The 26,054-nt window shown below is 42.4% G+C and overlaps 1 protein-coding gene across 1 annotated transcript in view; it reads left to right on the top strand.

Moving 5' to 3' along the window:
- The first annotated feature begins 2,491 nt into the window (after positions 1-2,491).
- RSPO2 (R-spondin 2) overlaps positions 2,492-26,054 on the top strand; it is a 114,191-nt gene continuing 90,628 nt past the window's right edge. Inside the window, exon 1 of the mRNA XM_086742544.1 lies at positions 2,492-2,995. Coding sequence (XP_086598670.1) covers positions 2,902-2,995 — 94 coding nt within the window. The 5' untranslated portion in view covers positions 2,492-2,901. The remainder of the gene's footprint in view (positions 2,996-26,054) is intronic.

The raw sequence follows: 26,054 nt of genomic DNA, 5'->3' as shown, positions 1-26,054 counted from the left end.
AAGCCTGATGACTATGGGTTTGTAGAACTGAAAACAGTAAAGGAGCTCAGTTCCCGGAGTCCTCACAAAGGTGAAGTTAACACTTCTGTTTGATTTCCCCTTCCTCTTGTAGTGTGATCTCTCTCCCCCTTGCATTGCAGGTTGGGAGGATCCGTGGGGTGCTGATGCACTTTTTATTTCTGCATTGGAAAATAGTAATTGTATTCTCTAAAGATACTGCTAGTACAAAAAGTCTCAGTCTCAGCTCTCCGTGGCACACAATCTGTCACATGAAATTAGAGTGGATATGGGGACTGCACGTCTTGGAGAACTCCAGTTGCCTGTAAACATCCTCCACTAAAATAAAATATGGCTCTGTTGCAAGAAGTTGTATATATGTATCTCCTATCTCCTTTGGAAAGTTTCACTAGGGAAAATAAAGACCACAAACCACATATATACATGCTGTACTTTTTGCACTCCTTCCCATAGCATCCACTCCAAATCCACTTGAAGACCACTGACACTGAGCTAGAATGACCTTGACTGACCGAGTACTTAGGTCTGTGTTAATTAGTTGACGGGTCCCCTCTCTGTAATTCTTAGATTATGACAACACTGAGGGGCTCTGTGTAGCACAGTGGGATCTCATACACTGTGACCCCATAATGACAGTTAAGACAAAGATTTGACATCAGAATGTGGCGTCAAAAAAATCTTTGTATTTCATACTAGTGGTTAAGCTAGTGTAGTGCTACTACTGTACAGTAGATCAGTGTGCAGAAGGGCAGCCCAGGGGTCCGAAACCTTGGGAAACTCAGGATCAAGTTTTGACTCTGTCCCACACCTCCCATTGGATTTCAGGCAAGTTATTTAGCCTCTCTGTAACTCGGCTTTCTGTTTGCAAACTGAGGATGCTGATGCTTCTCTGCTTCAGAGGAATTTCATCCTGATAAATACCATCAAAAGTTCTGAGGTCTTAGGATGGTGTGGTAAACACTATGCAGTCAGATTTCATTTATCTGTGGTCAGACTGTCCGGGCCGTGGACGAAAAGCCAGCTTGGGTCTAACACAATTTATGAGCTCAGGCACAGCGCCACGTGAATGCAGTTCCGCTCTTTTTAGGGCCGGCTCTGGAAAGAGCACATCTGCTTTTGTGAGAACCTAGCTGGCTCCATCCCGAGGCAGCTCAGGTATTTCAGCACCGCATTCCCACAGCCAGGAGTGCTGGGTGGTGGAAAGGAGCAGAAACACCCAGCACAGGAGTCAGCCTGGATCCAGCTGGGTTTAGGAGACCTGGCTTTGCGCCGGCTGTGCCAGACCCCCCGGCACAGCTGCTGCCTCCCCGGCTTTGGCACCCGCTCCGTGGCACCCCAGGTCCTATGGGGCTCATTAGGGTCAGGCACAGCAAAGCCAGCACTGCAACCAAGGGGCCACGGTCTGTAGGGCTGGGGAACAGGCTGTGTATGAGGAGAAACCAAATGGCTCTGTGGGGTCAGTGTAGCTGATGCTATGAGGAATTAACAGACCCTCCTGCATCACAGCTAAACCCACGTGGAACCTCTTGGGTGTTTCCTTGTTTCATACTCTTATCTGTACCATTAGGGCTCCCGCTTTACCAGCTCTCCAATGCCTTTGCCGAGCAGAGGTGTGGCTCGGAACAGCTAAAAATCACTTGCTGAAGTTATCCTTTAGAACTTGGAGAGCTGTCTTCCCAGCACAACGAACGTGCTTCAAAAAAAAAAAAAGAAGCTTTGGAAGCAAGTGTGATCAGATTTTAGGAAGCCAGAAGAAAAGGAGAGGAAAAGAAATGGATCAAGGTCTTAAAACCAGGGATGAAAGAAACAGAGAGAGTTAATTACCAAACGCTGCGGGAAGAAAAAAAAGAGAGAAAAGAGGGAGAGAAGGGGGGGGCGGGGGGCGAGGTTTCCCAAGGCCATCAGCGGTGCAGGGAAAGGGCGAGGAGGCTTTGCGGGGAGAGAGAGCTGCCCGCCGAGGAGGAGCCCTCGGGGTGAGGGGAGGGGGTGGTCGCGGAGCGGGCGGGCGTTAGGGCCCGGCGGGGGCGGGAGCGCGGCGGCGGGCGGTGCTAGGGCCGGGCGGCGGGATCGGGGCGGTGGCACCGCCTACGGACCCCGGGGCCCCGCGCAGCCCCGCGCAAGCCCCGCGCGGCCCCGCTGCCCCCCGGCTGACGGCCCCCGCCCCGCCGCATAAAGGGAGGGAGCGGGCGGCCGGGGCGGGGCGGGGGGGGCTCCCGCACGGTCACTGCCTGCATGTGGCCGGGAGCCCCCGCTGAGTCCCAGCCCCGGCGGCCGCCGCCGCCTGCCCCGCGGCGCGGAGCCGCTCTCGGGACCCGGCGGCGGGGCGGGATGGCCGCGGGGCCGCGCCGCGGAAGGTAGAGAGGAGGGGGGTGCAGGGGGGCGGCTTCATCCCGCCGCGCCCGCGACCTGAGCGGCTGTGGGCGGGGTGCGCCCCTGCGCCGGGATAAATAGGGCTTTGGCCGGCCTGACAGCCCGTCTCCGGGGCGGGCGGGGGGCGAGCGCAGCGCTCGTCCGCGGCTCGGGGGAAAAAGTTGAGGCTCTCGGTGACTCCGCTCCGGGGCCCCGCTGCTGGGTTTTTGATTTTCTTTTCTTTTTTTTTTTTTTCCTCTTTTTGTTTCTCGGGGAGAGCCGGAGGAGGGGGAGGACCAGGAAAGCCGGGAGCCCAGCTCTTCCCCTCTTTCTCTCCCTGCAGCGCAGCGGGGATGCTGGAAGCGGTCGCCGGTTCGCAGCGCCCGAGGAGGGGAGCGAGGGGCGTCTGAGCCCGTCCCCGCTGCCCACCCCCCCGCCTCCCCGCCTCCGCGGCCGCTCGCAGCCCCGCACGCCGCCGGCCGCCGCCGCCCCTCGCTGTCCGCTGGAGGAGGCTGCCCACCCCCGCGGCCCAGGATGCGGTTTCGCCTCTTCTCCTTTGCCTTGATCGTCCTCAACTGTATGGATTACGGCCACTGCCAAGCCGGCCGCTGGCGACGCAGCAAGAGAGGTGAGTACCGCCGCCCGGGGCGGCGAGCGGGAGTGCTTGCGGGGGACTCCGTGCCCGTACCCTCCCCGCCGGGGACGGGAAACTCTCCGGCAGGTGAACCTCGCCCCGACTGCCCCCGCCTCCCCGGGGGAGGCCGGCCCGGGAGCGGGAGGAGCGGCGTGGGCTCTCTCTCCGGTGGGACAGGACCGGTCGGAGCGGGGCGGCTGCTTCGCCGCCCGCCCGGCGCTGCCGTAGGCCGTCGAGCGGGAGCCGGCGGGGCCGGGGTCTCGCTGGGAGCCGGCGGGGAAGTCGCCGATCTCGCCGCCGTATCTCGTCCGGACGCCGTACCTCCCCGTCAGCCCGCGCTGCCGAGGCTCGCGTGTCCGTGGGGCAGGCGGTGGGGCTGCCCGGCCCCCCACCGTCCGTCGATCCACTGCCTCTCCCACGAGGAAAGGCGGCTTCTTCTCCCGCCGTCCCGCTCCCGCGGGGCCCGGGCGGCTCAACCCGCGGAATATCCGCGCCGGCGGAGCGAACCGCGCCTTTTCCAGCGCCGGGGGGACTTCTGCGGTGTCAACTCTCGCTCGGAGCCTGCAGATCCCTTTGAGGAAGGGGAAGGGAAAAGAAAAAAGAGAGAGAGAAACGGTGCGTTAGGGTTTGACCAGTTTTCCTGGGATGCTGCGTCGGGATGAGCGGAGTCGGGAGCCGGGAGCGGTGAAACGTGCCGGTACAGCACCCGTGTGGGCAAGATGGTTACTGCACCTCTCCCAGCTGTCAGGGCTGCCTGTGGGGTTTTTCTTTTTCTTTTTTTTTTTTTTACTCTCTCTCTTTATTTTTTTTTTTTTTTGTGTGTGTGTGTGTGGGGGGGTACACCTTCAGTATAGGATGTTTTTATTATCCACATATATTGAATTATTTTGCCATCCCCTTACTCTCTCGGACATGCCTTCCCCCAATTCAAAAGTTAACTGAAAATCAGGTGGCTTAGCTCCCAAGAAACTGGTATTTCTGAAAGAATTGCCCTTTTAGTCCAGTTATTTGGAAGGGGAAGGAGCTAACATCTCCAGCGATAGGCCGGTACAAACAGTAATAAAACTGAAAGGAAAATAGTTTGCACTTTCCTGCATGTGCCACCTTCCGAGTAGGTACAAATAAAACCGAGAAGCAGTTTAGCTTTGATGGTTTTTCAACAGATGGCTTTCAGAATTTAATTTTTGTGTGCGTGGCTAAAACGATAGCAGTCCTTTTAAGTGACCAGACTATCTGTGCTAACAAAGGATATACTGTGTCTTTAATTAAATGTGGAACTACTTAGAGTGCTGGCTAGACAGCGGAGGGTGATAGTGGTATTTCTGCTTTACAACAGAGCTTAAGGGTTGCATTGTGGGAGTACTGAAATGAATAGACATCTAACTCCAGTTGTGTGAATTGTCCTCCTACGAAAACTTAAGCTGTTTTTAATTGATCTCATGTTCGCTGATTGATCTTAGACCAATTGTTGTACTTGTTGAACAGTTGGCTTTCCAAAGGAGATTGATTTAAATTAGTTTTTAGTTTAGTTATTGGACAAATACCGTCAGTATTGACAGTTGACTTACTGGCACTGTTTTGTGCTGTCACCTAAGGGTTTTGTTTTGCGCGTTGAAGAATGCAGTCTTTTTCAGTTAATAAGTCTAAAGAAATAAGCATGGCCAGTTCTAAGCACTGAAAGCAAAATCTAAGAATGTATTCAAACTGTAATAGACATTTGCCATGACACATGCAGTCTGAAGTAATGCTTTCGTACAAGACCCAAAATTCCAATAATTTCACAATTTTTCCACATCGCATCTGCAAATAATCAGGCATTCACTGTGGGGTACTGGCAGTTAAAATTTCTCTGGCATTCTGTTTTGTCTGTTACATGATCTCAGATGCTCCATAATATCATTTTCTTAATGAAATAAAATTTTTGGCATAGACTGAGTCTCCTGTGCGGTAGAAATCAATTGCATTTAGTCTGGAATTATGGGCAAATATCATGTGTAGCTGATTTCTTTTTTTTTTTTTTAATTTGTAAAGCAGCTATATGTACAGTAAGCTTTAAGTATATATGCCTGTATTGGAGCTGCTGTGGATTTGTAGCTAATATAGAATACTCTAGTAAGTAAGAGTTTAGTAAACCTAGGGGAACATTCCCAGATTTCTTCACTCCCTGTCTGCTTTCAACCCTTTCCCAAGCAAAGGCGTGCAACACTGCAGTAGAAGCGGAAAGAAAAATTAAGGTTTAGATTGTGGTTCCTACCTGGCATTTTGTGTTTTGTTAGTCAATGTCACTTCATTAAAAATTATCTAGTAAATGTATTATAATCAACAGATCCTGCTAACTCCGCTGCCACTCTTCGCTGCTTCTGCAGCTCATTAGAATATTGCTTTGCCTAGTTGGCTTGGAGCAGAACCTTACTTCCCTTGAAACACTCCAGCAAATTCTCCCTCTGAAGTCTCTGTCCTGAGCAGGTAATTATGATTATTTGCCTTTTTCTGCAGAAGCTGTTCTAAAACATATTTAAGAGTTATGTAGCTTAAAGGTCAGTGGTGTAATCTCACAGCTGGCTTAGCCTAATATCAAAGTACCTCCTTTCCCTTTCTTATTTAATTGTATAACTTGATTTTTCATTTCTCTTGGATAACTGCTCGCTTGCTCACTCAATGAAATTTTTTATCTTTTTAGATTTCTCTTCAGCAGTAAGATGAGCAGCTTCATGTCTTAGCATGGGGTGCATGAAAGACCAGTTGTTTTTCCCTTATCTTTGAGACATGAAAAAAACCAACTTTCCCAAAGAATACCACAAATCAAAATGGGAGTATATAGAAATAAAGACTGTCAGGCTGCCTTATCTGGAGGAGTGATGGTATTCTGCAAAAGCATTGACAGAGAAGAATATAGGGTTCATTGTAAACAGCCATCAAAAATCAGATGCAATCATAGACTAGTTTGGGTTAGAAGAGACCTTTAAAGGCCATCTAGTCCAATCCCCTTGCAAGGAGCAGGGACATCTCCAACCAGATCAGGCTGCTCAGAGCCCTGTCCAACCTGGCCTTGAATGTTTCCAGGGATGGGGCATCCACCACCTCTTTGGGCAACCTGTTCCACTGTTCCACCACCCTCAGTGTAAAAAATTTCTTCCTTATATCTAGTCTAAACCTAAGTCTAGATGCTAAAAAAAATTCCTGGAGGAATGACAGCAGTGCCTGCATTGATGGGAAGACTCAACTGTAGTACAGAGAGGCTCTCTAAAGTTGGTGAGACCAGTGTTGGAATAATGAGAGATGTGAATGGGATGCATTCACACTGGGAAATGGGAAGTGACCTATATCCAAGAACTTGAAGAAAAACTGTGGTTGTTGTCAAATACTTGTCTTTCTATTTAGTTTGTATTCAAGGAGTGCTGTAAGGGCTAAGGTCATCTCCACATCTCCTGGATGCTCTGTGTTAGATATAGATAGAGAAAGGGGTAATATCTCTGGTAATGAGTGAATAGTAAGAGATAGTGGTGATGGCAAAATTTCCACAGGTGGAAATAGAAGGAGTGCCTGCGGAAGCAAATTTCCCCAAGTGTTTCTCAGAGCTCAGCATAGCTCTGTGTGTGGTGTTTATAGGAGTATATGCATATATGGAGGAACACAGTAGCTGGAATCAAGATTATGTCAATTAAATCTATGCAATCTTAATGTAAGATGGGAATCTTGACCACAAATCAGTTTATTAATATAGGAAGCTGTTACATGGATTTTCAACTAGAAGAAAAACTTGTTCAGATATTGGGAATTGTGATTTAGCTTTCCTAACCGGGCACTTACCTGAGACAGGGATAATCCTGCAACCTGTCTCAGCTGGATTGTGCAGGCAGGCTTTGGGAAAGATTGATGATTTGAGCATTAGGGAAAAAGAACCTGTACTGGAAATACTTGATTAAAACAAATACCACATCTGCTCTTACAAGGACTGCATTAGCTCCAAAAGAGTAATTTACTAGCTCAAAAAACCAAAAGTCATACTACAAACAAATTGTCCAAGAATATCTGAATATTTTACCTATTCTGTCCTCCTCTCTTTGAACTTGAAACATGTTTATACATTTGGAGGACAGTTAACTTTTTGTCTATGGGTAAAGTCTTAAAATCTTACGAGGAAGCTGTACTTTGAGATGTGTGTTTTCCTCCAGTGTTACATTAAATGCTTGTAACAGAACTTGTAAAAGAACCAAGACATGTTAACACTTTCTGGAGTAATTTCACAGGTACTTGTGACCAGTAGTAAAGCTTTGGAGGATAGCTTCTGTTTCTCAGCCCCTTGCCACTTAGCATAGTTTGTTATTAAACTTCCTTTATATACATGTAATTACTACAGCAGTAAGGATATCATAACACTGAAACCATTGAAAAGTCAAAACTTTTAAACTTTTGCTACTTATGCTCTGTTATCTGGTAAGTCTGAGGAAGTTTCTTAAACTAAAATGTCATCAGAAGTTACAACTTCTGCATGAGTGAATGATTGAACACCAGACTAGTTAATGATGCAGTGTTACTGAGGATACCCTGCTCTGGTGAGACCCCACTTGGAATACTGTGTCCAGCTCTGGAGCCCCCAGCATAAGAAGGACGTGGACCTGTTGGAACGAGTCCAGAGGAGGGCCACAAGGACCAGCGGGCTGGAGTGCCTCTCCTACAAAGGCATGCTGAGAGAGTTGGGATTGTTCAGCCTGGAGAAGAGAAGGCTCCAGGGAGACCTTATAGCAGCATTCTAGTACCTAAAGGGCGCCTACAGGAAAGATGGGGAGGTAATTTTGACAAGGGCATGTAGATGATAGAACAAGGAGTAATGGCTTTAAACTGGAAGAAGGTAGGTTTAGATTGGATATTAGGAAAAAATTCTTTACTGTGAGGGGTGGTGAGGCACTGGGACAGGTTGCCCAGAGAGGTGGTGGAGGGCCCATACCTGGAAGTGTTCAAGGCCAGGTTGGATGGGACTTTGAGCAACCTGGTCTAGTGGAAGGTGTCCCTGCCCATGGCAACGGGTGTTGGAACTAAATGATCTTGAAGGTCTTTTCCAACCCAAACCATTCTATGATTCTAATCGATGCGCAAGTGGAGCACAAAGATTTGCAGAAGAGATGCTCAAAACTGGAAATGGGAAGCATATGCTGGCACAGCATTGCTCTATGTATGCTTTTCCTTTCCCATACCCATCCCTTAGCTTCCATTACAGGTCACTTGATGTTAGAATACTGGGCTAGATGGATGTGTCTGGTCAAATCTTGAAATCTGTGCTTACATACTTTTGCATTAAAACCTGCAAGATATACACAGTGATGAAGAACCTACACAGGTCTGCTTGATAAACTTGGCTTAATTTTATGTTTTCCTTTTTTTTTTTTTTGGGGAAGCAGGAGGGGGAATGTATGTTTTCCAAAGCTTGGCTGAAATCTGTGACTAGAGCAGTTCAAAATGCATGACAAATACCAAAAGTGAGGTTCTGTACTAATATAGGGAAGCTATGACGATAACAGCAAGAATGCAGTTTTTCACGTCAATGTATCATTTACAGTATGCAGGCCAGCATAATTACTGTGATAATGTTAGCATGGTGTTGTTTACATAAGCCACTTTTAATGAAAAATATGACATTATTTAAAAGCTAGAAGATGGAAGAGTTGTTCATGATCAAAATTCAAGGCATAAAGAAATAAACAATGTCCTTTCTGTAAGCTGTTTTTTGGTTTTCTTTTTTCTTTCTCTTGTTACTTCTGCTAAGAGTCTGACTATCCTATGCAGGTCTGCATTTAATTTCTGATCATCTGGCTATTTTTTTAATACCAAAAACGTTAGGTAATCGTAGATTAGAAGGGACTGTCTTGTCAAACATGCAGAACATCACAGATTGCAAACTTTTCCCAATGCACTGTACATCAAATTCAGAAACTTGTAGCTGACTGTAACATCTCTTTCCAAAAATGTGTCCTTGTTTATAAACTCCAGGAGTGGGATTCACGTGACTACATATAATTATCTGCAATGTGAATGTCTACATTTTCTTTTATAATTGATGTAGTGCCAGTTGGTGCAGTGCATGGAGCTGTTGGTACAATTAACTCCATCCTATAGCAGATGCATGCCTTTGGTCAGATAAAGCATACCCCAAACTCAATAAATATTAAATAAGATGACTTGATTGCCTCCATCTATAACTGAAGTGTAGTTCAGATGTACGCATCTTCATTATTAGCCCCTGAAGTAAGCCAAAGTCAACCCCAAATGAGAAGGCATCTACCACATCCAATCTTCTCACCTATGTTAAAATTACGTGTTGATGCAGATCTTTGCTTTAACAGATATGTTCCCTGAAAGTTCTACTTTGTTTGTATTAGAGATTTATTTAGTTTCAGGTATTTTTAAATACTAAATTAAATTCCTCAGTCCTGCCTTCTCTTTTCACCTCAAAGTTTTGTTCAGGCACAGTTGGAGAATCTTCTGTATTTGTCTAGGCTCCAAGTATTTGCTAATCCTTTTCTGAGTGAAAATGCATGACTTCATACATGTTGGCTGTTGATAATGCACAAATATAACAGCTTGATCCTTTCATCATGAGCTGCTTTAGACACCAAAATTAGGTGCTGCCATGGTTTGTATACTCACTGCCTTTCTAGTACTTGTTTAGCAGAGCCAATGCTTTGGAAAGTGTCAGTCGGGTCCTGCAAAATCACTCTGTGCATGCAGAGTAAATATATTGCTTTTCGGGGCAGTAGTGTTGTGTTTAAAACTTGTTAAATCTCTTACTGAGTAATTTCTGGTGTACAGCGTGGAATAGGCTTGTGGTATGACTGATATTTGGATTTCTGACTAATATGTTTTAGGAAGTAAAGTGTCAAGTAGATCTTGTCCCTGAGTTCCATCGGACAGATGCAGAGTTTGAGTTATACAGCTTTTTCTCCTGTCTACACGATGGCTTTGTCTAGCCAGCTCCTATTGACTGGGGTTTACTTTTGTACTTGTTGAACTTCATCTGTCTGTAGGCAGTAAGATAACATGTGACCCTGACTTGAGAATACCGTGATGCAGCCATGTTTCTCTACATTTGGCTGTTCCATCTCTGAGAGGGTTTATCACAATGTGAAAAGTCCTGTCCATTTTCACTAATGCTTTTTCAAAACGAAGAAGAGGAAAGAAGTCAGAAGAGGTCAGGGTGGTGGTCTCTCCAGTACCTGCTCCCCAAAAAGCAGATGATGGTGCAGCACTATCAAGCGCAGGAAAGAAGAGTGAAAGATGGCAGGCATTGTAATTAACGTCACTTTTCCGGTGCAGTATTTTCCTGTATCTCCACTTTCAGCAGTGTGTGTCTGGGGGGAGGAATTACAAGAAATTGGTGTTTGTACATAATCTGACTTTAAAGTACTCAGTTGATATGAAAGTTGATGTTCTGACCATAGACTGGAGACGATGACTGTAAATAATCTAAAACGGTGGAGTATCATAATACTTTCCTCTGAGACTACAAGGCTTTGAGTCCTTAACCGTATGTCTCCAGCTTGGGATGGCTCCCTCTTAGTACTTTGATTTCAAAGCCACGCACATCTCTGACCTTTGTCTGTCAAACTGTGGTCCATGGAGTGCTAGTATTTTCTGCATGTGTACAGATCACTCTGCCTCATCCTTGTGTTTGGACTTAAAAACTCTAAAATGCAACACTCCAATGAATTTGCTTTATGTTTTAATATTAACCTCTTTTGATGCAATTGCTTATTACTTACATGTGAAGTTATTACTTTGAATTTCTTTTTAGGTGGTAGCGTGTGAAAGACTGGTGATTAAATTTCCTGGCCTTTCCTCTTGCTTATGGACTTCAATGTACAAACTGTGAAGAGCAAAAGGACATAAAAAGGGAATAAAATTGTAGTAAGAGGTGGTTTTTTTTTTTTAAGGGAAAGTAGAGAAGCAATTGGTATTTTAGTTACCTTGATTTTGTGATCGAGGAGAGTTTTTACAATCCCATCTGTTAAGATCTGGTAAGCAGTGCAAAAAATGCTCATGTTCTCTATTTCACTGTAACAGGAGACACATCTTTTGACAGCAGGGAGTTTTCAAATCTTGGCATCCAGTAATTGATCACTTATGTATTTCTTTTTGAAATACCAATTTCAGTAGAGCCAAGTACTTGATGTATCTGTAAGACTTTGTCCTTTTATGAGGAAATGGATTTTATGCTATCTGCTCTCATTCCTTTTTTTTTGTTGTTGTTTTGTTTTTATGGGATGGTGCTTGTATGAGTGTAACAAAGAAAGCATAAGTAATTACAAGTAATATTTATAACAGGCATGCAATTTTGTAATTATGTTTCAGAATAAACACTCTTTAAATTGAATTAAGAAGAAGGTAGCAGCAAATCTCATGTATGGTTAACATAGATCCAAAACATTATGAAAAGCCTTCTAGTATGATTTTCTATTTTTAACAACTAATTTTTGCTCTCTAGGACTTAAAAATATAAATCTAAAAATATTCCAGAGTGTATGGTTTAGGGATTATGTGTCTCAAATTAATCTTGCAGAAACTTCTGTCTATTTTTTTTTTGAGAATTGTAAAGATTTTCTTCATCTTGATGAAAACCAGATCCAAACATAGATGTAGTGAGACAGAGGAAGGGACCTAGAAGATAAATAGTGTTTGTGGTGTTGGCTTTTAGGTAGTACCTAAATTGGTGCTTTTTTTTAACCACTGAGCCATTGCATGAACACTAACTCTCAAGTAGACTGTATGCAGCAGTGAAGACATCTGCTCCTTTTTATATTTTGGGAGAAACTTGTACTGATTTACACTGTAAAGGGACAATAGTATTTGTGTTAGAGAATTGCAGTGATGCAACAAAATATAAACTTCCTGATCGAGACACATTATTTTCTTTTTTGAGTTGAAATGCTGGCTGAAATATGTTACACACAAATCTGTGCTCTGCACTAATGTATGGTCTCTTCAGCCGTATGGTTGCCACCTTTGAAATACCAAAAAAAACCCCAAACTAGCCACATCAGACAGATGGCTGTTGTGCATGCACAGATTAATCTGCACGTGTATAGCAGCGCTGACAACACCCAGCGCGTCCCCACTAAAACTTGTTGGGCAAGTTGGAAACCACTGAAACAGCAACTCTGTTTAGCAAAGAAAGATCTTACTGAGTTGCTTTTGCTTCTTTCTTGAATTTCTCAAAAAAACCCCTGGTAGATATGGTATGTTTTCATTATAAACCTACTGACATGCCTGTCGAATCCACTGACAGGTGTGTAGCCAAGACTCTTTTGAATGGCACTTGAAGTTTCAGCATCTTTCACTTTGTCTCTATTGAGATAAGGATCCCAATTGAGGTAAGGCCTTGTAGCACTGGCACTGCTTAGAGAAAAACCTCTTGAATTCAGGTCGCCAGAGCAGAATCTGTCCTGGATTTCCCTCCAGAAGCAGAAATATTCTTTGGCCTTTCATTACAGCTAGTTTGGAGACTTTACACAGTGCATGCTAATAACATGATGGACATGGATTCGGTTTTGAATCAGCAAGAGTAACTGTAACACTGCAGGATTACAGCAATGCATCCAAGGTGCATTAGGTTGTGTTTGCAGCACACTACCACAGCAGATACTTGATTTTAGTTTGTTTAAAGCTGTTGCCAATTATTGCAAAATGTTTACAGATGACGTCTGATCTGAGATGCTTTGCTCTTGCAAGGGACCTAAAATCAAGGAACATTTTATAGAGTATTTGCTTATTTATCTGTCCTCATGGAATTATATTATTTAATACTTTCATCAGGAGCATTCTCAGGAGGTGGTTTTACGTCTAAATTTAGTCTCCCTTCCTCTCCAAAATGGTCAATCTTCTCTCCCTTACTTTGTTGAATGGTCACTTGTGAGGACAGTTGACTTTCTGAGGGACATTCGAGGGAAGGCACCTTTTGGAGTAGGGTAGTTGTGTGCCTTTGCTGTTGTGATCTACTCCTGTGGCAACAGCTGATGATAGGACAGTTCTTCAACTTAGGCCCCTTGCCTGGGCCATCAAAAATATACCTGGACTGCACGCTTCTGTCTTGGTGTTTTGTAAGATGTTCACCAAATATGGATTGCACATGGGCAGGTCGCCTGTTTTGTGTCTGTGCTGTCTACATGATGAGGTTGGGCGCTAGGAAGTCTGCCTTACTGGCATGAGGGTGCCTTCAGGAAGCCAGAGGGATTGCTTTCATTGTTAGTCTTTCCACATGTAAAACTTTTGGTTAATACATGTATGCATCAATGGCAATAGAAAATAAATCCCTGTTTTAGGTAAATGCTAATCAGCGTTTGAGTGTGAAATGTTAATATTGTGTCAGTATGGGAGTTAATAATGGAGGAGTCTAATTGAAATGGTGCTTCTCAACAGGTGCTCTGGTTTCCAACTGTATTTCTGATGGCACTACTGCAGTGTGCTGGGCTGCAGCAGCTTCACTGACACTGAGATGACAGTGGGTCATGGTTTCTCCTTTCAGCTAATGAAACTGCAGAATTACAAGTGCTTATTACAGCTCTTTGATTCAATCTCAAATTTTGCTGAACTTCACCTGTTGCACTTGGCCTTCAAAGGGTTTTTTTTTTTAAATTTAGTTTAGGAAACATATGTAGCTGTAGTTGGAAAGTAAAATGAGAAAAATCCTCAAAATTTTTGTAGGGCTCAAAGTAACTATATTTTTTTTTTCTATAAAGTTTACTTTGATTCCAGTTTACTGTTTTCTGTTTGTGGTTTTTTAGATACAGATTGTTGTAGAAGCAGAAAACAATGAACCCCCCCCTCGCCATCTAGGGGGACCTTGACAGGCTGGAGAAATGGGCTGACAAGAACCTCATGAAGTTCAACAAAGAAAAGTGCAAAGTTCTGCACCTTGGAGAACAACCCCATGCAACACTACATGCTGGGGGCCACCTGGCTGGAAAGCAGCTTAGCAGTAAAGAACCTGCAGGTCTTGGTGGACACCAACTTGAACATGAGCCAGAAATGTGCCATTACAACAAAGAAGGCCAATGGTATCCTGGGCTGAATTGGGAAGACTGTTGCCAGCAGGTGGAAGGAGGTGATCCTTCCCCTGTACTCAGCACTGACACGGCGACACCTGGAGTAATGTGTCCATCTCTAGGCTCCTCAGTACAGGAGAGACATGAACATACCGGAGAGAGTCCAATAAAGGGTGACAAAGATAATTAAGGGACTGGACCATCTCTCATATGACAAAAGGCTGAGAGAGCCTGGAGAAGGGTCAAGGTGGATCTCATCTAAAAGGAGGGTGCAAAGAGGACAGAGTCAGGCTCTTTTCAGTGGTTGCCCAGTGACAGGACAAAAGGCAGTGGGCACAAACTGAAACACAGGAAGTTCCCTCTGAACATCAAAAACACCACTCTTTTTATTTTTTTTTTTTTTTTTACTGTAAGGGTGACTGAGCACTGGCATAAGTTTTCCAGGGAGGTTGTGGAGTCTCCTGCCTTGGAGATATCCAAAAGCTGTGTGGACATCATTCCGGACAACTGTGTCTGGGTGTCTCTGCTTGAGCAGGGGGGGTTGGACCAGATGGCCTCCACAGATCCCTTTCAACTGCAACCATTCTGCAAAAGGTGGTTTGGAAAGTATCAGATACCTAGCTTGTGCCTGCTTGGTTTTAGTAATAGTCAGGAAACACTGAGAGTTCAGTTCCTTTAGGAAACCCTGGGATGCATGACCTGAATTTTGTGCAATTGTGATCATTTTAACTTTGCTGGAGTACTGAGATCAACACAGAAGAAATTCCTGGTATTCAGTGGTGACACAGGACTTCCCAGCTCTGCCACTTTCCCCTCCATCAGACTCCCAGTCTAGAGGATGAAGTCTTGCAATAGCACCTGCCCCACCTCCACCTCTTACTCCTCCACCTCTTACTTTCTTTCTCCCTCCTATGCACACTTCTGTGCAAAAAAAAAAATGCTGATATTGATGTACAGTGGAAATGAAAGATAAGAGGTGAAATCAAAGGGAAGACAAAAAACTAAGTTTCTTTTGGTAACCTGAGTCACTTAAATTTATCATAAAAATAATATTCTCTATCATACTAATTTTGCATCATGCAAGTTCCTTACTCCCTCATTTTTTTTCCTTTCCAAATATTTACAAATACCGAAGAGTGCATTGTGAATGGAACAGTGAAGATACTAGATCTAATGCTGGCCTCGCTCATTTTGTTGTAAATCTGGGAGTAATGTCAATCTGTCTCGGGTATAGTGTGTCTTTCTGCAGTGGTGCCTGCTCTGGGGTATTGTTGTCTCATGCAGCATTACTGTCAGATCCTACAGAATGACTCAAAGTCAGGCACTTCTCTAAGAGCTGTGGTTCACTTCGCTAATACTGTATTTGAGAACTCAGACTCTTTTTCATTACTTTCAGTTCTTTCCATCAGACTCCTGGAAAAAGTCTTGCTGCTTCCAACTTTTATTTCAGTTATTGTAACATTAGCAGTGGCATCAATATGTAGGGCTTTTTTAGCTTTTGGAAAAGGGTTGAAATGTGACTCTATTAAACCTGAATCTCAAGACAGACTTGGTTTCATATTGTTTTCTCTTAATAGCTTTCCAAGCAGCCGCTAAGTGAAACTACTGCATATTGAGCCTGGTGTAATATGAGGCTCATTGGGTAAAATAACATTAGTCTGTGCTACTTAAACACACTCTGGAAGGCTTAAGGAGGAGAGGAAGGAAAATATTTGAAGAGATCGACTGGATGTGGTTGAATACAAGTAATGTCACCTGAGAAGGATTAGAATTTGCCAAAGCTTGACCTGAACGAAGACCTCCATTTAGGGCTTGTATTCCTACCAGATCAGCTGCGGTAGTTTTTCCGTGCACAGTTTTCTACCAGCAGTCATATAGTGAAAGAGTCCAGTGATTTACTTGGCTTCTGTGTCTCAGCTGCAGTGAAGTTAAAAAAAAGAAAAATTAAAAAAATCCCAGTTTAACATTCCTTCTCCTTATTAGCTGCAGCTGGCTTTTTCTAATTACTAAAGTCTTAACATTTTTTCATCTACATTCTGTTGCTTTTATCCTCACTGGGAGCTCAGTGTACGCAATCTAGCTGATAAACAGCTGCATGTGTAGTTCATACCCTTAGATGTGGACAGCTTCAAACAAATACATGCATTGACACATCAAAATCCAGGAGAAGACCGAGGGAGCAGTTAGTGGCAATGGTGCTTCATCCACCATTGTCTTTGTTTTCTGATTATGTGAGGTTAGAGAACCCAGTGGTCCCATATTCTTAATAACATGCCTACTGAGAAGGTGTCTTTGAAAATCATTCATTCTTCTGTTTTGTGACTGTGTTTTAGAGTGCTCAAGACACTTTCCTCTGCACCCCCTTGAAGTGAGGAGTATCTCTCAATAGGTGAAGAAATTGAGTCCTAGGGTTATAAAGGCCTGAGTGCCTCCATAAAGTAAAAGAGAATGAGGATTGGGGATGCTTAGCACCTCAGAAAAAACAAGTCACAAGTGATTTTTGTTCTCCCTCCCCCAACCCTGCTGTAAATTGGGATAGGAGCAGAATAAAATGAACTGGTTGATTGCACCCATAACATGGGACTAGGTGGATGTTCACCACAGCAGGCCACTACAACCATTCCTTCTAAATGTGAGATTTGACCATTGCAGGGTAAAGTTGGAAATACCTTTATATGGAGATTAAAAAAAATACGCTTATTAAGATTAGAGTTTTTCAGAGGAACTACTTCATCTCATGCTTCTAGGTTTAGATGTGAGTATCCCAGGCTGGGAGTACTCTTAATGTGGAGACAAATTTGCTGTTACCAACAAGAGGTTTCCCATACCTTTCTCTAAAGCCCTATTGACTGCTGCTGGAGCGAGCACTGCTTTTGCTCACTATATCAATTTCCACGTAAAATTTTCACTACAAGGTTTCTATTTCTACAACAAATGGTAATTGATTCTAGATTTTTGTGAGGTTCAGCATAGCATGTACCTTTCTGGGCTTGATCTTTCTTCTTAAAAATACCTCAAGTCACAGTTAAGCCTGGCAGATACGTAATGAGGAAAAGCACACAATGAAATGCAGCGCTGTGGAAGAATAGCATGTTTCTCAAGAGACTTGTACTGAAATGATTTAACATCACAACTATTTAGTGTTATCCTCCTTTTGTATTTACATCTCTCACTGCCAACTTACGAAATTGCGACTAAGCATTAACCATTTTGTTTAGCCACAAACATAGCTGACTTGGTTTTCATCACTGCTTGTTACTGTGTTAATTTGTTTCTTGATTTTTATCATTCATGCTTAGCTTGTAACAGAAATACTCTCACCTCTCTCCTTTTAGTAACCGTGTAGAGATCGCCATGATATTCTACTGTGTGGAATAATTTCTCTTTTGTTTATGTATGTTTAGCCAAAGAGGAACCTCATTAGCTGAATGCTCTTGACAGTATTCAAGTACATCCTACAGCTTTACATTTTCTGTTTGATGTTCATTTTACAGCTTTGCTTAAATGCTCTGCAGGGACTGTGGTTTAGTGGTGACAGCATGAAATTTGAATCCAAGGTTCCTGGTTCTCTTACCAACAGAGCTGGTCAGTATGCTTAAAACCAGATTCTTCTACCTCACCACCCCCATAAAGGATTTTTGCATATGTATCTGCAAAGAAGCTTTTTTCCTTTCTCTTTTTTTTCTTAAATGTCGAGCATTCACAGCTTAAGCAAGCACTGCAAGTCTTTCTTTCCCTTCTGTGCCTGAGCTCCTCTGGTGCGGAGGGTAGTGTTTTATCACTCTGCAGTTTAAATTATAGAAGTGATTTGCATGGCTAAGAAGTCCTAGAGTGTTAATCTCTAGGCATGTATATAGTTATTATGAATGATAATAAGTAGATAAATTAGTTTCCTGCCTCCAAGTTTATTGACTGAACAAGCACCTGCATGTAGAACATTGGATCCGTGGCAATGATCTAAGAGATTTAGAAAGTGTTGGCTCTATCTGATGTGAAGTCTTCTGTGTTCTCACGTCTGCCGGAGATGAGATAGCAAAACCTGTGTCTCTGTAGTGTGCAGAAATTACTCCTGTTTTTTTCATTACAAGATCGGTTTTTGAAAAAGTATTTAAATGAGGTTTTATCCTAATGTATTTTATTAACTTTCAGACAGAAAGGATGGAGCTCTTGATACGCCAGTAGCTATTTGCAGTAGGCTGGCTTAATTGCTGTAAGAACAACTTATATATTCATAAAAAAACAAATTATGTTTTCTTTCATACCAAAATAAGATACTTACATCATCAGATTTTGAAAATGACAAGGGGCTTGAGGTGCCTCAGTCTTGGGCTGTGAAATTAAGATGTTTCAAAGAGGCTTACATTTAGAGATACTTAGCCAAACACCTTACTGACTATAACTTATCTGAAAATGGAAGCATAGCTTTAAAAATACAGGGCATTCTCAAAATTAAGAAATGTGTATTTCTTATAGTAAGAATAAAAAGCATGTATATAGCATATTTGGTTTTACCTCCTCAGACCTGCCATTGTCTTTCCTTTAATTCTAGAGACCTTTATTATTTATATTACAAACCTAATCTATGTAATGTGAACCAAGTGACTTTTAGTTTTTTATAAACAAGTGACTTGTCTGTTTTTAAGACTGTATTTGCATTCCCACAGAATAACCAAAGAAATTCCCTAGCACCTTGCCAAATACTAATTTTAATTTCTGCTTGAAATGTGCTGAATGCTAGGCACCTAGAGAGCAAAGGTAAATTAATACATTTTTATTTTTTATCTTCTTGATGAGGGAATTCTCATTTGGATTTAAGAAAGCCCTATGGCCATTAAGTCTCATTCTTTCTGGATGAGATCCAGCCTGCTGTGATTTAAGTGGATCTGAAATACAGAAGCTACTTCATTTAATTTCATTTTTAATGGTACTCCTGCAAGATGAGGAGATAAAACTATACATATCTGAGGAGCAAATGAGCTCCATCTGTTCTAGTTCAAGATTTCTAAGTCTGGTCCATCATCATTGTTTGATGTCTCAAGCTCTGATGTCTTAGGCTGACAACAGGGAGGATGACAGAAGACTTGGTTGATGTTTTGAATGTGCTAAGTACATGCAGGATGTAAAGCACAGTGCTGTTGGACTGAATTAAAGTGACGTCCTAAAGTGTGTATTTGTGTAGTGTGGAACCAGTGAGAGTTTGAGTTGTCTTTTCCATACATCTTTCTGTAACTCAGATACATTTATATGTAGTAATACATGCATATTTCCAGAGTTATAATTTTCCAGTCTGGTGTTTCTCCACTGTGTCTAAAGATACCTATTCTGCTCTTCTACCTTTCCCATTTCTAATTAGATGGTTTTGCTGCTTCTCCTCTCAGTTATGTGCGGCTTTAACATCACTTTTAGCATTTATTTTTCCTTCATGGTTTTTCCAAGTTTCTATAAGCTCTTTTGTCTTGCCTGCAAGTCCCCCATTCTCTGTCTGAGCTTACTGCTGGAACTTCCATATTTATTGGAACTATCACCTTCTTCCTGTCCCTCAACCTCCAAAAACCCTCATCTTTATTAAAAATGGTTTTATTGGTTCATTTTCGTTTTGGAAGAAAAGTTTGTAGGAAGTTTTGAAGTCTCTTAAAATATAGTAATCTGAATTTTTTTAAAGAGCTCTATGAATTATAGTTTTGCACTGATAATATTCAGTTTTAATAAAGATTTAGAACAGGAGGACTGCAATGATAAGGACCTGTCTCAGGATGCAGAGGAACTCTTTTCACTTCCTGATTCTCAGCCTGTGGGACCTTGGTGAGTTGTTCAGTCCATCTACTGTCTCTGTCTTTCTTCATCTGGAAAATGGGACTACACATTTGCTCCTGGCATAGACCCATAACAGCACTATAATGGTGAAGACTCTGCACGTCTCTTAGCAGAACTGAATTTATTTCTTCTATCTACTTCTTTATTTCTACTTACATTCTGCTTACATACATTTTTTGTTCTGATATTTATAACTTGGAAGACCTGCTCCTTAGCATTCATAATTTTCTACTTTTAGTGCCTTTATCCAACATATTCTTTGCAAACTTTCTCCAGAAACAGCAACATGGTGGTCAAAACCTCATTCTTGCTCTTTGAAGCAGTGTACTGTTGTTTGTTTAAACTGTGCTGTAAGTTCTTTAAGATACAGATATAGGGAGATTTCTGGCCCTTTGAAATGAATGGCATATCTTCCATTGACCTGAGCGGAATGAGGCTGTCACCACTGGTTCACAAGTGCCAGGTGAAATGCTGTGACATGTCAGTCAACAAACTTTACTTATGCAGGATTTTCCTGGGTTCTAGTAGGATTGTGTTCCTTCACTTGTTTGCCCTGTACTTTCCATATCTTATGTAAAATATAATGGGGTCTTGGGTACCTTAAGTAGCTGAGGTGAGCTGGAAAACAGGCTGTTTCCAGTACAGAGCCAAACTTGTTACTAATGCTCAATAAAAATAAGAGAATAGGATTTCCTTTAGGTTTCTGAATTTTATTTACTCAGCATAGTCTTAGCATGTGCAATGTTAGGGGCATGAATGAGATTTAATAACATATGCTCTTGTTAGCATTATTTCAGACTTGGCAATAAACAAACTGTGCCCTTTCCAGCCTCTCAGTAGATAAATGCTTCATATTTTATTAGAACAATTTGGCTCCTGACATGAACTGTAGGCCCATTAATCCTGTAATACAGTGAATAAGATTGGAAAAATACAGGATGTAAATATGTTCTTCATTATGCACTTTAATACCAACCAGATATAGAGTGTGCATTCTAGAACATGGTAGTCAGAGTGTACTAAGCAACTAGCAAATTGTTGACAAGGCTCATCTGCTATTGGTTTATTTGGGGGTTAAGAGCAAAAAGCCTTAAGAAATTTCAACTGTTTGACATTATATGTTGATGCCTATCACATCTTGCTGGACATAGCTTAGATAGGGCCAGTGGCTTTATTACCTACAGCTCAACATTCTTCATTGAATCCAGAAACAAGACAAAGGGTATGTGAAGAGTTCTTCAGTAAGTCTTACAGAAGAAAAAGACTCCTCAATTATGAGAATGGTTACCTTTTTACATTGGGGAAAATAATAATAAAAATAATTCTAGTCAATGAGCAGTAAGTCCAAGCTCTTCTATTTTACCATAATCTTTTAATCTGGGACTGGTTTTCCTTCCCAAGATTAATCTGAGAGTTACACATAGCATATGCTACAAGAATCTTAGAAGTGATGATCATAATGGTCTCAGTGGCCTTACGCTCAGTAAACTAAAACTCAGTTGGTGCTACTGAGTGAGAAAAATAGAACTCCAAACACTGGGCTCCAAACTAGAAAGTATACTCTAGCGAACAGCCTGTGTATCTTACCTGTAGCTCATCCATGAGGAGCATGCAAGTGGAAAGGAAGCTTGAAGGCCTTTGAATACAGTTTTAATTTTCCCACGCAATCTTTTCCTCATGGCTTGCCATTAGCACTGTCAAGGTGCAAGACTTTTGCTTGAAATTTGTCAAGGGCAGAATATTGATCAAGGGCCTTCATTATATGTGCGTTTCAAAAGTTTTTGAAGTCAGTAATTGCAGAAACAGACCCACTGTGTACTGCAGAGTTTCATATTTGTTATATTAAAAGCCATCATGTTTTTTATGAAGTGTCCCTTTCCTCCTCATGGAGTTCATCCTGAAGATGTTTCAGTGCGTTGGCTTCCAGAATAGACAGACTTTCAATACATTTATACAGGTGAAAGGACAGTTCCTTTGTAAATGAAAATTGAGATATTCTTTTGGGACCACCTAATTAATGCTTAATTAATTACTTGTATAGTAATGCTGCAAAATTCTGGTATTGCATTAGCGTGCTGCCATATTACTTCCTTTCATTTCTTACAAGACAGCATAGCAGAAATTTAATATCTTCATTAATGGCATTTGTAAGAACAAGTAAATTTCCAGGGCACTGGCAACGGAGCAGTAAAAGAGGATTTGTAGTCTTACTTTGTCCCTTTTTTAAGCCTCAGACTTTTCCTTTAGGACTGAGATCACTATGCTTCCACAGCACAGAGATGCTAATTTGGAAGAACTAGCAAAGGAACCGGTGTATTTGGTGGAGGAAAAACAAAGAAGTGTTTTTGAGTGGTGAGGGAGGTTAGGCAGAGAAATAGGAAACCTCCCCCCGCCTTTTTCATGAAAAGCAGACAACTTTCATAGAAAGTATCATTTAATAAAAAGAAAAATAATTGCCAAACAAGACGTCAGTGTAGAAGCTTACAAGGACCCATAGAAAACAGTATCTAATTCATTGGTATGGGATTTTGGGGTGCAGTTTTTATTGGGTTTGACAAAGTGTGTTGTGATCTCTTCAGAATGAGACTTCATGGAAATATTCTAACAGCCTGTGCACAGATTTAGAAAACATTCCTGTATTTGAAGTGGTTTAGCAAAATTCATTTATCCATTAAATCAAGAATTGTGTTTAGGCTGCAGGACCTGATGGCCCACATAATGTGCACCGGGCTCCTAGCAGTCATATGTAAACTGTCTAATCAGTCTCAGCTGTGTTATAACAAATAATTGGAAACTTAATATCTACCAGCAGTGTTACCTGTAACTGTAACAGTAGTAGACATTGCTCTTATAGTTCCTTAGAAAAAGACGGGATCCCTTGGAAAAAGTTATTTAGTTTTAATTTTTTTTTTTAATGCTGCTTTATAAAGTTGGTGTTACAGCTTGGCTGCCTGTTGTCCATTTTGTATTGTTTTCTTTGAACAAAAGCCAGTCCTTTTTTTTTTGGCAAGTACTTTGCCATTTGAAGAACTGTCAGGAGGAAGAGATGCATTTCTGTGTTAATACAATGATTTCAATAGGTCGCTAATGCAGTGGAGGATGCTCCAGAAACATTCCTGGGTACAGAGGTTCTTGCTATGAACCGTGCATGTGAATCCCAAGGCATTGTATAGTGGACAACTCTATCTTGTCCACTGTGTTGGCTTTCATGTTGGTTAAAAGACTCGTAAACTCTTTTGCAGTAGCATTTGATATTATTCCTTTTTCACTTTGTTTGTGTGGGATGCAGAAGCAATGAAAAAAAAATTGCACTCTATGTTCTGTAGAAAGATCGTTTCTGTTTTTGTAATGTTACCTGATCTATTGGAATTTTCCAGCTACTGAACTCAGGAACCCAAATCTGCTCAAATGTATTACAAGACCTGGGACAGTAGCCTGAAGGTAGGGTTGTGGTGGGTAGAAAATATAGCTGTGCAGTCCTCTTAAGAACATAAATGACATGTGAAAAATTGTGAATGGTTGAAGGAAAGTAGTAATGAGATCTCTTGAAAACTATTATTATGTACACTTTGATTTTAACTCAAATATGAAATGAGAAATCTTTTTTTTTTTTTTCCCCCTCAATGGCCTTGTCTAAGCAGATGTAACAATTTTGGTGTTCTATAGTTAGCCCAGTAATTAGCTGATGATTGCTTGGCAAAGAAGCCAACAAATCAAGAGTATAAAGAGTACAGTGACTCATCTGAGAACATTTGCTGTTTGTTATATTAGATGGTTAATCTTGATTATATGATTGCTGTATGGACTGACAATTCATATATGCATAAGTACATGTGCAAGTACAATGCCACTGTATTTTTTCTAAATATATCTTAAGCTTTACTTCCGTGCTATTTGTTATTTGGGTAGGATGCTTTGTGAAAAGACAACTTGAAGCTTGAGCATGAGCCCTGGTCCTTGCCTCTTGGGATCTTTTATTGTAGCCCTGATGTTGAAGTAAGGTCGTAGTTTACCCCCGATTGGGACCAGACTATGCAGTCTCTCTCTCTCTCCTCCCACCTTCCGAGAGAATAGGGAGAGATAATATAAGAAAAACGGCTCGAGGTTTGAGATAAGGACAGGGAGAAATCTTTAAAGTTACCGTCACGGGCAAAACAGACTTGACTTGGGGAAAAGTATTCATTTATCTCTAAAACTAGCAGGAGAATGAGACAGGGAACAAGATAACCTCCTCCCACCCCTCCCTCTTCCCGGGCTTAACATTATCTCTGCTACCTTCCCCTCTCGTGCGGCACAGCGGGGAAGAGGGAATGGGAGTCGCGGTCAGTTCATCACGCGTTGTTTTACGCCGCTGCTTTGTTGTCAGGGGAAGAACTCCTTGCATTCCTCCTCTGCTCCATCGTGGGGTCCCTCCCACGGCCCACAGTCCTTCATGCAACTGCTCTGGCGTGGGTCATCTCTTCCACGGGGTGCAGTCCCTCCAGAACGGCTGCCCCAGCAGGCCCTCCACGGGCCACAGCCTCCTTCAGGCCTCCACCTGCCCTGGCATGGGGTCCTCCACGGGCTGCAGGTGGATCTCTGCCCCTCCGTGGACCTCCATGGGCTGCAGGGGGACAACCTGCTCCACCATGGTCTTCACCACGAGTTGCAGGGAAATCTTGGCCAGGAGCCGCATTACTCCTCCTCCTTCTTTACTGACCTTGGCATCTGCAGCCATTCCTCTCACAAGGAATTCTTCACACTTGGCTCAGGCAGGCGCCTCTCAGGTTCTCTTCACATCTCATCTCCTCTCCACTTCTTGCAGCCGGGCCAGACCGAGTTGGGCCCAGTCGGCTCCCCGGTGGGAGACCAGAGGGTGAGGGCTGCAAGGCCCACAAGGCTCACGCTTCCCCCTCTCTGCCTCTGATCGGTGTCTTCACATCATCTCTCTTTTTTTCCATTTTTCTGTTATCGCAGAGGCATTACCAGGGAACATTCTGCTACCAATTGGCTCAGCCCTGGCCAGCAGCGGGTCCGCCCTAGGCCCGGCCGAGTTCACTGAACAAAGGGGAGCAACTTTTAGCAGTTTCCTACAGAAGCTACCACTGTAGCGCCCCCCCCCCACCCCCCCGAATAAATAAAACCAGAACAAAGGTATATGCAAAGGATTTTCTAGGTTCATACTGAACTCCACGGAATTTAGGAGCCACGTGTAGGACTGAGGCCTAATTCCTTCAACGAGGAAGTCCAAAACAGCATAGTAAAGAAAGGAAAAGACAAAGCTGATGCAAGAGAGCAAAATGTGGCACCAAGAGGAAGGAACAGTGAAGAAGGCAGTTTTTATTATGGGAGGGAGATCAGCTGAGTTGATTAGTTTCATGTGTGGGATTCTTTTAAAAAATATTTATTTATAAAATTAAACATAAATTCCTTATTTGAGAATATTGTAGTTAAGTATGGTTATGCATGTGTGACAGAGGATACCAATGCATATATTAAAAAAAAGAAAGACAAACCAGTCAAAAAATCAGGAGATTTACAGGAGAAGCACCGCTTCATTGACTTTAACAGCAGCTAAATTGTGTGCCCCTGACTTAATTAATGTTAATGTTATTTGGCTCTCATCGTGTTAATCTTCTATTTGTTACAGTTAGCTGAAATACAGTTCTTGACATTGTTTCAGTTTTAGGTGCTGATGACAAAGTTTGTGCCTCTTATAAATTGCATGCAATGTATAGAACTCTTATTAATTGGTGGTGGAAGTTACAATCCATATTTTAAATAAGTAGCATAATACAGCCATTCAGAATTACACCACAAAAAGGAGAGGGGTTTAATGGACTCCATATGTCTGCTTTTAGAACTGGTTGAGCAAAACTTTGCTGTACCACATAATGGCAAACCATTAGTACTATAATGTCTTTGTGGTCTTTTAAGAACCTTCGTTATAGACACTTCTGAAAAAATTAATTCATTAATGAACTCAAGCCAACAGTATTATGGTTTATCTTGTTACAACAAGCAGGCATCAGTGTTGGCTGCATTGTCCCTTTTATTGTCCCTGGTAACTGAAATGTAATATCCCTGCTCTTGAGGAAAACCTCATTTTGAACAACAAGCAGCTTTTCAAGTATATCACTTGCATTTTTTAAAACCATAGTTTCAACGCATATCTTAATTTATCTTCTTTCAGAATAGAGATTACAAAGAGTAGATGTACATAG

The sequence above is a fragment of the Chlamydotis macqueenii genome, chromosome 2, assembly GCF_036417535.1.
Source record: "Chlamydotis macqueenii isolate bChlMac1 chromosome 2, bChlMac1.mat, whole genome shotgun sequence".
NCBI lineage: Eukaryota > Metazoa > Chordata > Aves > Otidiformes > Otididae > Chlamydotis > Chlamydotis macqueenii.
The sequence above is the reverse complement of the archived record's forward strand: the minus strand, read 5'-3'. Positions and strand labels throughout refer to the sequence as shown.